This window comes from Vidua chalybeata, chromosome 2 (assembly GCF_026979565.1).
Source record: "Vidua chalybeata isolate OUT-0048 chromosome 2, bVidCha1 merged haplotype, whole genome shotgun sequence".
Lineage (NCBI taxonomy): Eukaryota > Metazoa > Chordata > Aves > Passeriformes > Viduidae > Vidua > Vidua chalybeata.
This window is the reverse complement of record NC_071531.1, coordinates 100,773,671-100,791,858: the sequence shown is the minus strand read 5'-3', so window position 1 is coordinate 100,791,858 and position 18,188 is coordinate 100,773,671. Positions and strand designations below refer to the sequence as shown.

The 18,188-nt window shown below is 38.9% G+C and overlaps 1 protein-coding gene across 3 annotated transcripts in view; it reads right to left on the bottom strand.

Moving 5' to 3' along the window:
- The window catches only part of ENOX1 (ecto-NOX disulfide-thiol exchanger 1), a 359,470-nt gene that overhangs the window by 100,857 nt on the left and 240,425 nt on the right, over positions 1 to 18,188 (bottom strand). For all 3 annotated transcript variants that reach the window (XM_053936182.1, XM_053936184.1, XM_053936183.1), the window contains exons 6-7: positions 2,134 to 2,307; positions 215 to 421 (exon numbers count right to left, since the gene is read on the bottom strand). In XM_053936182.1, coding sequence (XP_053792157.1) covers positions 215 to 421; positions 2,134 to 2,307 — 381 coding nt within the window. The remainder of the gene's footprint in view (positions 1 to 214; positions 422 to 2,133; positions 2,308 to 18,188) is intronic.

Sequence of the window (18,188 nt, the reverse complement as noted above, 5' to 3'; positions counted from 1 at the left end):
TAGCAGGAAATTTTCCCCAGGTAAGTAACATACAACACCATGCATGAGTCTTGGCAGATGGAGAGAAATAACAGAATTGCCCCTTGCCACATCATGCTACAGCCACTGAGTTCAAGAAAGACTTACTGAGATAAAAGCTAAGAAAATAAGCAAGCATTAGCATCACAAAATACAAATGAGAAGCAAGGAAAATCCATTAAAGAATGTGAAGTACCAGAAAGGTAAATGGCTTTATCAACCATGAACTCCTCTGCAAAACGGATGTGACAAAAATTCTTCTTGCTTTTCCGAATTGCTGTTATATCTCCACACTGCTCAAAGACTTCCTGAATGATTTCCTCCGTAGCATTTTCTGGTAATCCTCCAACAAACACCGTTTTACACCCAGGAGGTCTCTCTCTTGTAGAAGGTGGCGGAAGATCTAAGTCAAAACAGAAATCACATTGGAACACAAAATTTGTTTTTTGATCGATTGGCTCTATTCACCCCTTCAATCAGTTCTGGGCAGCAACAGTTATTTGATATAGTACAGAGGTAGAAGAGAGGGACAAGCAAAATAATTGAATATTGCAGAGATTATCCAAAATTGATTACTTGAATCTAAACCCTTTCAAGCTTTAGGTGGTACTTCAAACATTTATTCCTGCCACTGTGGGTTGTACTCCAGGACAGACAGTGAGGTCTAAAAGGATCTTTCTTTTCTCTGTACAGCCACACAAAAACTAGAAAAATATTCTGTTTCTAAGCAGAGGGGCTTCTGCAACTCATTTGACCCTGAGCACAGATCTCAGGCTCTAGTGCAGTGCATTCAAAGCCCAAACTGCAACATTTCTGGCTCATACCCATCACTCGCCACACTCACCAAGTGTGTGGGCTGTGAGCAAGCCCATGCTGCGTACATCCTGTGCACTTGGGCTGGACACCTTTCCCTGGTATTAGCATAATTTCATTTCTGTCTCAGAGTACAGGAGCACAGCAAACAGAAAAACAAAGTGGGGAACACAACAAAGTGACAGCATGATGAAAACACTCTGCCGGTTATCTGTTTTGTCTTGTTGCCAGATAATGGAGCAGACGGCAGCACAGAGGAAGGATAACCTCATTGTTTACAAGTGCTCATGAGGTGGAGTAGATAGAACTGCTACCTTCATGTATATATAGAGAGAATTTATACACAGCTATATTGGAAAAACTATTAAATTTTTGAAAGCTGTATAAAAAATAAAAGCTTTCATAATGCTTCACCTTGTTTATACACAGTGAAAGTAATTCTCTAAGAATGAATATGACTAATATGACTTACTGTTTTGGCCCTTTAACACAGTAAAGGAGGCTGCAACCTTAAAGTGTACATATATATACATACATACATACTCACATATACAATAAGTTTGATTAAACTGTGGTCTGGATACACTGCAAATCCAGAGCACCTGAATATTTGCTTAATGTTCTCATTTCACAGTGATACTTAAAGTCACTGGTATGATGGCTCTGAAACTCATGGGACCAACACACAAAATCAGGGTTTGTGCCGAGCTGGTATCTGAGTGGGAGGAGTTTTCCATTTGCACAGTCATAGCAGGAACAGGAGGGAACCTGGTCCCTGCTTTCAAAAAGAAAAAGGAACTCATCTGCCATGTTGAACTTCTTGAAAAATGGCAGGAGACAAGCTGTAGCCCCCTTTCCCTTCATGTCCCTCAAAAAGGGACTGTAGTGAGGCAGTTTGGGGTGCAAGGTACTGTGTTCAGGGGCATGAACCCAGATCGGTCCCATCTAACTACAGACACCTGAAGGGGAGTGCAGAGATGAACAGCACCATATAAGCTTTATATTTTGTGACATCCTGATCTACAGGAAAGACAGGTATATACTATGAGCAGTGTAGATCTTTAGGCTGTGTTACTTTTCTTTAAGTATTTTTCTTTTTTGGACAAGCTTCATAATTTTTTTTATGTGACCTTACAGAAGTGAATAAGGATGCTTTTATGCCATACCATGCTTTACACACAGAATAGACCTTAGAAGGAAAGACCACACATGCCTGTAATTATAAAGCATAACTGTTATTAGATAAAAAAAATCCATGCAATGCATTTAGGAAAGTAACATTCTTTTTTCAGTGGCACTTACTTGGGTTTGGAGGAAAAAGCGTGCAGCTTTTGCAGTGAATTATTTCTTTGACTACAGGCACATCTGTTGGTGGTGGTGGCGGCACTAACCCCATGCCTGGTATCATTGGGTTAATTGGAGTGATTCCAGTCATCATGCTAAGGCTTGGATCAAAGCCTGGTACACAGATTGAATCTGTAAGTATAGAACATAAAATCCTGGCTTATAAATCTTGAAACTACCTGTTAAAATGTTCTTGCACAGACAGTTTCCCTTTAAGTCTGTTTTCCTTGTTTGTTTCACAAGCATCACTGTGAGAATTAGGAGAAGGGAAAAAGGAAAAATGGAAAAATGGAAAAGGCAGAGAAATAGGGAGAAGAGAGGGAGAAGGAGAGAGAAAGGGAAAGGAAGAGGGGGAGGGGGATGAGGAGGAGGGAGATGCATTCTCAGTGAAAAAAAATAAACTACGCATAAAGAAGGGAATGTTACATAATCTAAAATATTAACATGACTGAGTAAAATATAGCACATTAACGTGTAAAACCATGCACCATGAATATCTGTTATTATCTGGAATGCAATTTTCTTTTCATTATGCTACTGTGGTGTTTTCATTGCTTTCTGCCCAAAGCGTAAAAAGAATATAATTTAACATTGATATGTCCTCTCCATCTAATTGTCAGACAGATTTATCACAACATAGCCTTCTCACATAAGTGACCTTGATTTACATACAATACAGAGAAAGATCCATTTCTGGCTGCTTTATAGATGTCTAGTTAGCCAAGACTTCTAACCATTTTACCCTGGAATATAAATTTACAGCTGCACAGAATGGAGTCTTTTTGAACCTTGGAATTCATTTCTTCTTGTCCTGTTATTTAATCGGATTAGTAGATTCACCTCAACATATGTACTATTAACATATACCACTACAGACTTATAAAGGAAAATGAATATTTGGCAAGCATTCTCTTTCTTCTTCCTGATCTCCTTGCCAAGACTTCTACATGTATTACTTAAAGCTGAAAGATTTACCGGGGAGCACCAGTGCTTTAACACCAAGAATTGTAATAAGCAGATGTTTCAGAGGAACCGAGAGCCAACTTCTGAAATTCGTTTTCGTTAAAAACAAGGCTTTGGGTTTCTTGAGGCATAATGAATAAAATATTTTGAGAGACCAATCTCTTTGTTGGCATAACACTGCTGCTATTTGGCATCATCAATTATTTAAAAGAAGAGAGTTACTTTGGTGTTCTACAGATTTTCTGCTGAGTTTTCTGGCTAGCAACTGGAAAGTATTTAATGATACGTGTAAACATGGGGTTTGGTAGCTCAGGAGTTTGTTTATTTTGAAGAAGGAAAGAGGGAAGAGGGAAACAACTCCTTCTCAAGCATTTTATACATACATATACACATATATATATACACACGTATATATATGAGCTTTGAGCCAATTTCAAAAAGGCAGCATGATTAATGAAATGTGACCAGAGGGACACCAGTTTCTTCATCCTAAATCTGCTGCTGAGAAGCCATGTGGCCCCGGGTGAGCCTTCTTACCTTTCTGTATCTTCATTTCTGCATCTACAAAACAGGCATGGCAATACTCACTTACTGGCGAATATTAGCTCACATTTTTATAGCACTTTGCAGGTGTAAAGCACTCTGTGGGGGCTGAAAATTAGCATTATTATTCCTGTGAAACATCCATAATCATCTTCTCCAGGAAGGACAACTGAGGACTGAGAAGTACTCTAAAAGAGCTCATATCTGTCTCAACCGCATGCTCCCTGTTCTTCACGCACTGACTGTGAGCCTTTACCACCTTCAGGCAGTCCTGTACAACAAGCGTAGCAAGTGCACAGTAAGCAAGGATTTGCTTTAGGCTTAGTGAAGACTAGTATTAATGAAAAGTCATGATATTACATTATTTTTTTTTTAATAAGTGGGTTTTGAAAAAGGATTTGCTCTGGGTGTGATGCCTTTTTTTTTCAGTATCGATGTATATGCATTGCTTTTCAGATTTAGCTTTGAAACTTGGAGTCTGTAGTTTATTCTGCAAGATGCAGTGGTGGCCATATATTAAATATTCATGGTGAATGCCGGGAGATGGAGTTAGAGGTGAAAGGGCAACACATAATCCAAAGAAATCCTTAGGCTATGCTAATAATCTTAATCTCTGTTCTACAAGTCAGACTTCGGACAGTCACAGAAGACCACACTTTGCAGCACTCTCTGGCTGTGGGTGGAACTCCGTCTTTGTTACTCTCTGCTAAAACATCCAATAGAGCTCAGTGGCATGCAAAGCAGGTCACCACGCTAGCACACAACACACTGTGCCATACCAGCCCTCTCCAGGCATCAGGACATCTCCTGCCAAATGACGCATTTTCTCTATCCTTCTGGACAAGTGTAGGGTCTGCTACAGTCCCAGCCAGATACGAAATTTTATACTGAATCCAATATCCACAGTAAAGCTGCAGCATTCTGAAGCACAGGTACAAGATGATGGACAGAAGGCCAAGTTCTCCCTGTCCCATAAGTACCTTCAAGGCCCCATGGCACAGCCAAGGAAAAAGTTCATCATCTGGCAAGTGCTACCACAAGGTGTATTTAGCTTTTGCTGTTCTGTCCTTAAGACAACCACCAGATACATTTCAGCTTTTCTCCAGGGCTAGTGACATGAAATAACAGCAAACTCTGCCCAAACCACAGGCACGTGCTCTCACCGAGAGCAAAGACGGCAGGTTTCAATAAGGTTCAGTTTTCTGAATTTTTCCTTTGGCAGTGGTGCAGACACAGAGAAAAACAAATCTAAGAGAGATGGCCACAGGGAAACTCATGTCCACAAACACTGCGAATCTGGGCAGGAGAGCTTTTAGGCTGCATGCTAATCAGAACAGATTTGTGAATTAAGCAGAAGAAAATTATTTGCCACTAATTCCTGGCACATTCAAGCAAATGTGACTTTGTAAGTAACTTTGCCTGTGTTAAATCAGTACATGGCTTTGTCATCAGTTTCTTTTACAACTAGAATGAATCTACAAGAGCACGAGCAAAGTGCTGGGGTCCAGTTCAACACTCATGGAATGTCCTTCTAGGAGTGCTGGGACTCTGTGCCTTCAGAAGGTGACTGTGCTGAGGTATACTTAAGAGGACTCAGTCAATACTTCTTGAAATTTAATTCCACATCTTGCAGGCACTAATCCAAGCCCTGCTAAGGTCAATAGCAAGACTACTGAAGGCACAAACAGATTTTTAACCCTGACCACATTTAAATTCTCTGTCCTCTTGAATCAGTTGCTTCGTTTTCCCAGTGTGTTAAATTGAGAATGACATGCTTTCATACATAGTATGAGCACTGAGAGGATGCACAGGTACCAACTGTCAAACATCCTGGAAAAGAAAATCATTCTCTGAAAACTAAAAACTATTATTATGCATTGCAGTGAAGGAAAATCCAGATGAATTTCTAAAGAGTTAAGCTCTTGTTTGGACCCCTGAAAAGACTGACGTTGCTTGCATCTCTGGAGAAGATGATGCATGCCACCTGGATATTGCTGACAAACCATGACAAGGGACTATAGATGGGGTGTCCAAAGGAAATACTGGTCTGGACTCTGAGGTGCAGAGAAAAAAGAATGATAGTCACCACAAAAGAAAGTTAATAAATTTGCCACATCTGTGATAGGATCTAGAAGAATCCCAAGTTTAACTATATTAACGCTATTGAGTGGTGCAATAATAGAAGTTGGATATATAGCTCTTGTCTAGAAACAAGGGATGATCATCCATCAGCACCACCACTGCAGTCTGCTCCATGTCCTGGCAAAATGCCCATCTGGAGCAGGGCCAGGACACCAATCTTAGCACTGGAGGCAACTCCTGTTGAACTAACTGGTAAGATTGTTGGTCTTCAGCATGAAAGAAAATTATAAGAGTTATGCAAGGATTTCAAAAAATAGGAGTCAATCCTGCCCACGTATGATTTTTTAACAGATCTTCTTAAAGATATGATTATTAAGATACTGTAGATTTTATTATGTTACTCTAAACAAAAAGATATATTATTTTTATAAGCAACACATCTGAAGAGTTAAAAAAGCAATATTTTATGCTTTCAGTAATCATGGCATTCTTTTTTAAAGGGATCTATTCATATTTATGCAGTTAGCTAAGGACTTAGAAATTAAAAACAATCTGGAAAAAGAAACAATATTTTCATTTAAAAAATGTTAATAAAGAATTAATAAATGAAATCATTAAAATGAAAAGTAATTAGAGATCATAAAGAACTTTAGGACTGGAAAAGCACATGTCGATCAAGTTAGAGTCCTTGTGGATACTGTACAAAAGGCTTGAACATTCACACATTTGTATAGGAAAATAAAAGTATTTAACATCAATATTTTGAAGAGAGAATATCTTGAAATGGAGAGGCCTAAATTTGGCAAAGCAAGTTAATTCCTGTTTCATCTGATAAAAAATTGGCATGGTGGAGAACAATAAAAACCTCTGGAAAGCAAATATTTGGAATTGGCAGTCAGAGAGACAATAAGAAAAACCTTAAACACGTCGAGTAGTTTTTAAAGCTTCTTTCTCTTTCAAGTGGAGTAAAAGAACAAAACATTTCACAGAAAATCTCTGAGTCTGAAAAAACCAGAAGAACAAAAAAAATTCCTTTGATGAAAACTACATTCTAGCATAGTAAGTAGTGTAAAACAATTGCTTTTATTAGGGTCCATTTTGGAAGGGCAGGAACAACTTTGTCTTCCATAAAAACAGCCACACAATCTTGTAGAACCATCCTCCTTTCCTTCTTTGGCAACGGTTGCTGTCTGAATCACCTTATGTTTTTGCCACACTATTGCTGTGCTCAGGTAACAAGGATCTTTATTCCTGCCAGCTGTGCTTTTGGGTATTGCACTCCATTGCCAATACTAAGTTACCACCATATGTCCACCAGCCCTTGCCACAAGGTATTAATCTGCTCAAAATCACTTTTTAATGGTATAATCCCCTCTACGATTTATAGTATTAGCCCTTGGGTGTGTCTTAATTTTTTTTTTGCCTGCAACTGGCAATTGTTTCTGTGGAGTTTTATGAAAGCTGCCAAGTTGTATTTCTGTTGGATGCATAAGAACATCCACAAAACAGGGGTTTGTGAGCACAAATATGGAAGGTTTCCACCATGGACATCATCAGTCATGTGGCTCAGACCTGCTGGTCAAACACACAGAGAAATGGTGAGCAGTGAAAACAATGATCTGAGCACAAAGCAACTAACAGAAATAATAAATGCTGAAAAGGTTCCCATGGCATGAGAGTGATAATTTTACACCTACAAAAAGAATCTGTTTTCTGCTAGGGAATGCCAACATGAACTGAAAGCACTAGGACAGTCCTGGTAGCAGCTGGCAGTAAATATATTAAGATGCTTCTTAAACTTTGTTTTCTGTGGAGGGAAAAAAAAAAAAAGATCTGGAGATTCAGATATTTGATCGTGCGTTTTAGAAACATCATTGCTGAGTATTTTGAGACTGAATATTGTGTAGATTTCTAAAATTTGAAATTAAAATTTTTCTGAAAAACAGCAAATCTAATAGAGAATCTGCCTCCCTTATAACAAATACATATATATACACATACATAAATATATATACTATCACTAGAAAATAAAGTGTTGCTATTTTTTTATTTGAAATAAAGAAAGTACCTTATTAGAATAAGGAAGAGTTACTCTAAAAACTTGTATTTTTATCTAAAATTGTCCCTCAAAACTCAGCAGTCTGCCAGTGCCTTTATTATCAACACAATCTAATATTTTCCCTATGAGCAATTAAGAAAGCATATTCAGCTGCCAGCCAGAGATCAAGGCTGGATCACCGTTTTCCCTGGTCATTCAATTCCTAACATCTTCTGGCTTTAACAAAGCTTTTGGTGGATGTGACTCGTTTGGTCAATATTTAGGGCTTCTCTCATCACCATCTTTGAATACATTTCCTTGACCAATTTAGACATCATTAAACATCTAGACTTCTCTGTCTCTAAAATAGATGCTGGATTGTCTGGTGAAATTCTAGACACATAGTAATAAACAAAGGTGGGGTAAAAAACATCTGACAGCTCCTCCATTTGACCTGTTTAGCCACTATCAGCCTGTCTCAGAACAAGGACCATCTGACTGTGGCCAGTAGCAGAAGCCTGGGGCACCAGAAAAAGAAATAAGCAGGTAAAAAGCAAAATATTCTTAGCTGATACACGTTGAGTGCTTACATGTTTTCAGTGATAGAGATCATAACTGAACAATGCTTTCTAGCAGGCTTCTATTCTACATAACTTAATCTATATTTTTTTACTAAATCCTGTGTACCTACTTATATTTTGAATCCATTGGAACCTCTTTGTATCTGCAGCTTTCAGAGTATGCTAGCAAGTAGCAACTGAGTTGGGAATTGTGCTCCCTTTTCCTTGCTAAAACAAGGTATTTGGCAGTTCCAGGTGCACCTTCTAGTTCTTCTATTCTGAGAAATCATTAATCCCTTATTCACCTTATCCACAAGATTCCAGATTTCATTTCTGCTTTTATATTTTGCCATGTGTTTAGCAGAGTGACCTTTATCTCTGTGGAACTGCTACAAAGGAATATGGATATGGAACCTCTGAATTTGGCCCCTTTTAAAATCATGAGAAGGTAAGTGCAAGGGCAGAGATGTCTTTGTAAGTGTTCCTCTAGTCCTGAGTCGTTGAAGAACTGAGTGCTGAAGATGTGGGCAGATGCCCTTACAGAGATGCTGCAGGAACACCACCAGTGAAGGACCATGTGAGCACAGGACTCCTGCAGGAACAGGACTAAGAGGTGCAGGATCAATATTGGTGTGGGTGTTTGTGTGTGCACATGTGAAGGTGTGCATTTAGAGGAGTGGAAAGGAGTGAGTTGACAAGAGCCAGGAAATCAGCTTCTTTTCTTGACCTCTGGCTTTCTCAGCTGGCCAGGGGATCCCTGTTAACACCACTCAGCAAGAGCTACATACTGTGAAATAGAGCCTGGTCTGTAGCAAATACAAGTCTCTAAGGGAGTTTTGACAGAACAGAGGGTGAGGGAGAATCCAGATGAATGTTTCTCATTAATAATCAATGAAGTTATAATTTATGTGAACTCTACAGTGCCTGCCAGACCCACTTCATAAACAAAGCCCTTGTAGCATCATCAAAACACTTGCCACTTGAAAATTACATCTATGAGACATATATCACTGACAAAGCTTTAGGGCTGTATTATTGTACTTGCTTTTTTGAAGAAAGCACAGAGTCTGCACAGAAGAATAGTTTACAGCAGACAATCCCAAAACTTTAGATGTCATTCTTCAGAGCTAGTTATGCTTTAGCTGAAAGCACTAAAAGCAAATCTGTCCTCCTCTTGATCCCTGCCCACAAAATCACTTGACGAACACTATATTTAGAGCAATTTACATGACAAAGACTAAATTAAAGAAAACCACCTTCTCTTTTTACAAGCAAATCATGAGGTGAATCCTGGTTCATCCTTTATTGCTGCAGCGCTTGGCACAACAGGACCTCAATCTTGTTTAGAGTTTCTAATGCAATGCAAATAATAGGAGAGAATAACAAATAATAATAATACAACAAAGCATTACCACAATGGATGCCACTGTCCTCCAAAGCTGCAATTTCAACCCTGTTGTGTTAAGAAATCTACAATGTTAATGTTATTTCTAATACTGTTTCTGCTTATGGATAGCCACCAGGGACATTTTTACTTCAGACTGGTTTCAGGCACTACCTGCCTATGGTGAATTTATTCAGTTTCCTCTTAGAAGGAATTTTCCTCCTTTAGTAAACTTTAGAAGGAGTTTTCCTCCTTTTGCAGAACATGCCTGAAAAAAAATACCTGACAGACAAGCCCGAGAGTGATCTGGAAAACTCAGGGCTTAATGTTGAGGGAATCTGATGATGGCTTGTCAGTTTTTAATGCCTGACAGCTGCATGTGTAACAAGCTAAGCCAGAAAAAAAGTGATTAATCTTAGTCCCCATCCACAATCAACTTCTCTTCCATGTGGAAAACCCTGTTGCTATTACAGCAGAAACATGTGGGGATGAAAATTGAAATGGTAGAAAACAGAAAAATAGCAAAGAAGAGAAAATGTGAAGAGAAAAATCAAAATAAACGCAGGGAAAGAGATGAGGAGAGGGAAAGAGGAAAGGACAACAATATTGTCTGGACCGTCTATGTCCATACCTTATCCACAGGCTTTTTTGACCTGTGCCATGATTTTGAAGGATTCATGAGTTTATAGCACCTCATAACATCCAGAGTATTGACCTTCCCAAAGCCTCTGCTGCTTATGAACCTTTCCAGAGAATAGGAATAATGGGCTTCTTCCACCTTTTCACCAATAAATCACTTCCTTGCATGGGGTCAGTCACAAGTCCATTGTGAAGAAAATAACAAAAATGCAAATCGTGCACAGTGCCACCTGGTCCCCAGTTAATGGCTCCTGAGCTGGTTTGCAAAAATATGGGGCTGGCCAATATGCAAGATGCAATGTAATACATTGCCTATATGCTCTAAAATGTGCACAGCTCTTACTTCCTGACTTTCAAAAGTCTTTGTGCACTCACTATTTGCTGCTTGGGATAATCCTCCCCTGTTCTGAGATGTTTTCTTTCCATTTTTTCGATTTTGTGCTCATTGCAATGGGCTATTTAGTAAGGTTAGCCTTAGCCAAACTAAGTAGCCTCTCTAAACTCCAATGGAAACTGTTCAGTCTGTTTGCCAAATGAACCTCTTCCTAAAATAAAATGTTGCCATGTTCCTTGAAAACAAGATCACCTTTCACTTCAAAGTCCTAGAAGATGAGAGAAATAAATAAAACATGATTACACAGCCTAGAAACTGTTAATGGATTTTTTTCTTGCTTGATATCTAGGAAAGTGCTGTATTCCAAAAATTTGAGAGGCATTTGTACAGGCACAAAGAGGAAAAAAATGTTTATTGGAAGATATAAGCTCCTAAGATGCAAATGGATACTGGAAAGAAATTGGGGAAATAAGAAAAATTTCAATTCCCAGGCTGTGCTAATACTGAAATATGATCCTTATAATAAATGAAACATAAAAAGCTTTCAGTGTGTAAGAGATGGTAAAATACCATCTTCTGGTTATTAATTTGACCTAAGAGAAAATGGGTGGAAAAAAAAGAAATTCAGACATGCCATTGGACATTTTCCAAATGAAAACAAAAGGGACTCATTTTTCTCATGAATCATGAAAGAAATTCTGGCTATTAAGCTGGAGTTACTGTGTGGATTCTTGAATCTGTGGAACGCATACAAACACTCTCCTTGCCTTTCCAGGGTCATAGGAGTAACAAGAGCCTTGCCAAACTGGAAAGAAGCTGTACAACCCAGAAAGGTGTATCTGCTGCACAGTCAAGTTCTTGCAGAAACACAACAAAAACTGCTCTCTGACAGACTGAAGGGTCCTTCTAGCCCTCTAGCCCAGACACCTGCCTCCAACAGCAAATCCCTAATTTTGTTCAGTACCAGAACAGAACGATTCTAAAGTGACACTTCCATATAATTTTCTCCCAATTTCCAACACTCACTCTGCTGCTCAGGGACTTCCTAAAGCAGAGGATGTTTTGTGCCTCCTCCTGGTTTATTTTTGGATGAAAATACCAATGAGCTTTATTGCATGGGATGTATTTCTTTTGATACCATTACAAGAGATGACAGAAAGTTGTCCTATGAAATCAGCAGGAAAATCTTGAGTGATGATATCTCAGACTTTTAACCAAGTTATTCTACATGCATGCTTCTCTTTTAAAAGTCTGAGCAAATAGCCAAAAGAGAGATTTAAGCTATAATTTAAAATTATTATTCCTGGTACTATTTTCCTAGTCTCTTTTATGTTAAATCATTTAAATAACAGTGTCAAAACTCTTAAATCCACAGTATCTTTAACCCCCTGAGTAGCAGAAGAAGGTTAAGTATACTAGCTGTAGTAAAGATTTGCTGTCTGTAGTCCTTCACTAGAACTGTTTGACCTCCATACAGTTTATGGCAGTAACTTGTAGGACAATATTTGAATGCTATGTGCATGAGCAGAATACATGCTGGATTTGAATTTGATTAACTAACTGTTGAGTAAGTAATAGAGTGGTACTTGATGAATTAATAAACTGTTTATTGGTTAAGAATTAACCAAGAATCCTATCTTGAGAATACTATGCTACATAAAACACAATCTGAAAAGAATCCAGAGTTGAGAGCAGCAAGTAATGCTCCTGAATGTCTGTAGAAATAGCTATCTTAATTAAACTCCAATACACTATGACAAAGCTATTTTGGCTATATTTTTGCTATAAAAGCCATCTAGCACCTCAGCAACCTGAAAACACTCCTACGTGCTTAGGTCTCACTGCAAAGACAGAGCGTTGGTGACTACAGCTCTTCAGGAACATGAGAAACCATTTATCTTTACATAAGCAGGCACCTTTACACCCTTTTACCCCCCATAAGCAGGTACCGTAGCTAAGGGCTGGCTCAGGCCATGGGCAGCGCAGCTCCATCCGGACCAGAAGGATTTGTGAATTCACAGGGGTCACAGCCAGGTATGGCCTCAGCACTGGGGAGCCACGTGGCGGGGAAGAGAGTGATCTGTGGTGACAAGGGAGCTTGCACATAGACAGAGATGGCAAAGGATGTAAAATCAGACACAACCAGCAACTGAAAGAGCAAGCACTTCATGTTGAGGATGGGATGAAAGTTGTACGAACCAAGAGAATGGAAAGTGCTGTCCAAAGTTCTTCCACATTCAAAAGAGGAAGAAGGGCAAAAAAGACTGTGGGATTTATTCACAATTCTCAGCCAATCTCTTTTCTCCAGCTTTGGATAATCCACAACACCCTCATCTTTGAATGATTTGCAACATCCTCAGTTTTTAGCTAGAGACCTGCCAGAAGGGAAGGTAATAAAGTCTGCTAGACAAAACCAGAGTATGTTGCTTATCAAACAGGAGAGGGTTTTTTATCTTTTTCATTGTTAAGCCTGAGATTTCACCCGTGTTCTCAAACACAAATAAATAAGTGAAAAATATTAAATAAATAAATGCTATAAACTTCCTCAGATTATCATTGCTTGAAAGCTCATGAATGTAGTACTGGGCGTGAGCTAAAAATATTTAGAATTATAGTTTTTGAAACATTTCTTAGTTAGTGAAGGCTCCCTTTGGCCACCTCCCACTTCTCAAATCTCACACTGTTTGAAAATTTTCTGATGCATTCATTGCAATTCAGGACTATGTTTCAAATTCCCCTTCCATCCATCAATACAATGATTCAAGGATTGTTTGTAGATCTTGATGATATAAGCACAAGGGACCTCTCAGATCTCTGAAGGGCCTGTTTTAGGCAGCCAGACTCAATGGCCAAATGGCCAGCAATGGTGGCAACTGAAGTACTCTCCATGGCTAGTAGAGGAATCCCAAATGGGACACCCTTAACTTTATCATAAAGCAATTCCTCTTCGTGCTATTTGAGTACAGTAATTATCCCATTGACCACTTTAGAAGAGGCTTGACATTAAACCAGTGTCAGGAGAATGTGCATCATGCTAAGGTAGATAAGGGTAGTCCATATGTCTGAAAGCTGTTACCTCAGCCTTTTAGCAGACTTAGAAATTTCAGTGTGTTTTGACATCTGGGTCACAACCATAAAGTTTTCCAGCACAAGTACAGTAATTACAACATTATGAATACATTTTTTCAGTTCATCTCTGTTCCTTCTGTATATCCCTCAGAGCAGAAACCCCTTCTTTCCACCATCTGGGCATTTCTCTAGTACAAGGAAGGTCAGCAGCAGCTAGAGATGCCAGAATAGCCAGCTGCTCTGTAGCCTCCCTCCCCGGGGCCTCAGTACCGGAGCCATTATCAATGGAACGGTGCGGACTAATAAACCTTGATTTTGGCAAATAGCCCAGGGGCAGCCAGCTGGAATGGGTTAAATCACCCTGAGGTTCTTTTAAGATACTCTGGGACCTGTGCAGGGCAGTGCACAGAACTGGGTTAATGCTTCTGGTCCCCAGTGATTCCTTCCATCTCTCCTGTCTCTCACAGCAAGGGGAAATGGATGCCTCAACTAATAATAAACCGGAGCTGAGCATGTGGAGAACACCAGGCCAAATATAAAACAGCTGGGGCTCCCTGGCCAGCCATCAGCTTAGCTCAATCACAGCATTGCCTGGAGTCTTCTGGAAAACAGGTAAAAATAAGATGACTATAAGAAACTTCCAAATCAACCAGAAAAAGAAATTGCAAAAAAACATCTTGAAACATTACTATAAAGCTCTTATGTCTTGTCAAGGAATTTATTATGACATAGCTTTTATTTCCTAATGGACACAAACCTCTCAGCATGTTCTTCACCAAAAAAGAGACTAAAAATATGAGAAATTATTACAGGAGGAAGAAGGAATCACCCCAAGAGCACTTGGATCTCTGTACATCAAAAATAGCTTAACATACAGGCATTGCTCTTGTCTGTCTTTGTGGGTAAAAAAAAAAAAGGGCGATTTTTCACTTTAGAAAGTAGCAGTCTTGACAATATTCTTACAATGTCATATTCCATTACTTAGTTTAACAGGGAAAAATCTTGTCTGTAAAGAAATCAGGAACTTTTAAAAATGAACAGCATACTAGAGGAAGCAGACTGAGACAGTGTGCACAGAATCAACTCAACTTTTATTCAATCAAGGAAAAATACAGGTTTTGTATCTCCTGTGCATAACGCATTTTAATTTAGATTATATTAGTGGTTGTGTTCAAAACTTGTGACTTAAAATTCTTGCTGCTAGAAAATTTCATCTGTAATTTCTGGCAGCCTGCAATGAAGGTTCAGCTGCTAATATTGCAAAGCAGTGAACTAAAAGTGCGTAGCAATTTCACACTCACACACAGTCAACCTCACCATTCAGAAATGAAATCACCCTTCTTGGTATTTACAATTTACCATCAGAACACTCTACATATGACAGTCTTTAACAATACTGTCAAGCAAGATTTGCAAACACCAAGAACAGAATACATGTTCATTATTTCAAGAAGTATCTACTTTTTTACAAATTAAAACAAAGCAAAATTATGTCAGACAGACTTTCTTTCAAATTATAATTATTCTGTATCCCATTTTTAGTGAAAATGCATTTCTTTGTAACAGTTGTGAGCTAGAATATGTTACCCACATTAAGATGCTTATTTTGCCCCACCCTATACATTTCCACAGCTAGGGTTCTGTCAATAGCTTTATTGAAAATATTTTTTTTCAGAGGTTTGTAAGTCAACTGTAAAAGTAAGTTCCAAGATGAAAATTGGCAGAGTGCTGGTTGTCAGTTCAAGGATATAGATAGTATTGTTCTTAATATATCGTTAGCATATTTTTTCAAATATGAAAAAGAAACCCCAACCCAAACCTCCTTCACTGGCTTTGTTAAGCCTTGTTTTACAAGATGTACAACTACAATCTCTGGTAGTGAAGTAATATAAAAATAACATAAAGACACTTGCAGCATGCAAATGTGTTGGGGATAAAGGTGTAGCTGTATTTGAAATTCTGTGTACAATAAATGCAGCATAATTGAGCAACGGTCAATAAATATGGGTAATTATTTAAGACTGAAAAAAAATCTTTGCTAAAGAGGCTGTCAAAGAAACTGTGAAGGCATAGAGTAAGAGACAAGGTCTTGTCATGTTGATACAGGTCAGAAGCTGGCCAAAGAGATGAAAAATCAAGAACAGGTACTAACAAACACTTTCCAACTGAGTGGTGTGATTTCAAGTAATGTTAATAATTGTATTGAAAAGAGAGAGATTAATGTTACAGCAAAACATCCAACAGTCATAGAGCCAATTGCCTGAAAAAAAATATATATATTTCTATATAAAAGGAATTTTAGAGGAACCAAAGATGAGGAAGAAAGGAGAGCACAAAGATGTCAGCGCTACCAAATCCCAAATGAGTCTCTTTGGAGAGGACAGGCTGAATGGCTCATGCAGTAAAGACCTGGCAGTGTGGCATGATGCATTGAAGGGGTCAGAGAAGCCAAATAGAGGTGAGCCTGCATAAGGGGTAAGAAAAAAGGGTATGGGAAAATTATTGCAAGCCTCCTAGAAAACCCAGACTCTCACCTGACATACCATGCTCTGTATTACTCACTCCATCCTCTCCAAGGAACATAAAAGCACAGCAAAAACAGGACAATGAGTATCACCAGAAACATTATAAAGTAGCTTATAGGAACCATGGCTGAAAAAGCCTTGGATTGCTCACTGGGGAGGAGTCAGTTGTGTAGGAGCATTACAAAGCTCATGAATTTTATAGAGGGGGAAGGTGGACAGGTACTATGGACTCTGTTACAAAAATGAGAAGCATTTAGTGACATAAATAAAGAGATTATAAATGAAGAACAGGTAGGTAGAAACTCTTCCTCATTGCAAAAAGAATTACTCCCATGAAACTCCATGTTACATAAAATTTAACTGAATGAAGATCTTTCCAGAGCTAAAATATAAAGAAAGAAAGAAAGAAATGCAGACAAAAACCACACAGAGAAATACATCACACACCTTAGACAACAAAAGTGTTCAAAGTGATAGAACAGGAGGCAGTGTCATCTATTATTAAAATCGTCTGACACTTCCTATTACAACACCCTGTTGTCAGTTGCTTTCAGCTTTGCCAATCATTAACAGTTTGGACTGAAATTTTTACACATCGAATATCTGCCTGAGGCTGAAATACTCTGGAAAATTTTAGTCTGAACAATTCAATTGTTGCAGAAATGGAGCCAGAGAATAGTCCCAGTTTTTTTTATTTCATTATTTAAAAAAAACTGATGTGCCTCAGCAGCTGTAGCCCCTCCAGACTTCTGAGGGAGGATGTAATATTTCAGAATTGAAAAGCCTTTGCATTGGAGCAGTAACATTTGCCATTCTCTTTAAACTCTACCCGAAATTTCAAGCAAATTATGCCTTTGAATAAAATTATATTCACTTATACTCTGAAAAATAGGTCTATTTTTGGCTTTAATAGCTGAAATCACAAAGGATTACATATTCCACGAATGTCCTGGATTATGTTTGTGCCTCTGCTCAGCAAGAAAGGAAAGAGTTAAAGCAGAAAGATCTCAGCTATTGTTAACACTTGAAATGATTTGTTTCAGCTTTTTGTAACTTGAAACCTAAAGTTGCCTTCTACTTTCTTTGCCTTCGGTCTGTGAGGTTTCCAGTTTAGCTGGTGAGGACAAATCTAACCTTGTGACACTTGCTGAGATCATAGTGGATAGATCAGAAGATTGTCTGAGCAGCCTAAAAGCCTGTCGGGTCTGGAGCAGCTAATTGGGTCTTGCCTCATATGTTCTGCCTGTGATTTTTCCAAAAACAGAACACAGAGAACAACAATGCCAGCAAGCAGAATTTTCCCCAAGTCTTGCTGTTCTTGTCTCTCTTGTCATTTATGGGAGAGAAGATATCTTTCATGCCAATTCTAGGAGACGTTTGCAAAGTTCAGAAAGTTTGGCTTTGTTCACTTGCTGACCCATTCATTTGAAACATCTCCAAGAGTTTTGAAGAGAAACCAACTTTTCAGACTGTAGCGGATACATCATGACCAGGATGTATCTTATTCCTCTCTGAACCAGCTCTCAGCTCCCCACCTAACTCCAGTTTTACTAGGGAGGCAGAAAACAGCTTTTTAAGCAGTAAGCAAGGGCCAGGCAGTAGATTTCACATCTACTCCGGGGCGAAAGAAAGTGTCAGAGCTGATGATATCACCCACCCTCCCTTGCCCTCCTCTCCATCAGAAGCTCAGCTCTCCCTGTTGTTCTAAAATGGGTTCAGGAAAAGGCTCATAGGGAGATAGTGGTGGGGGAGGAGAGAAGGGACAGTGACTGGCCACGCCATCAGCTTGGTTGGCATGGCGTGGATGGCTTAAAATCGGTAGGCAGCCCACGTGGTTTGGCTGGTTGAGCCAGTAGATTTGTTTGGGTATTTTCAC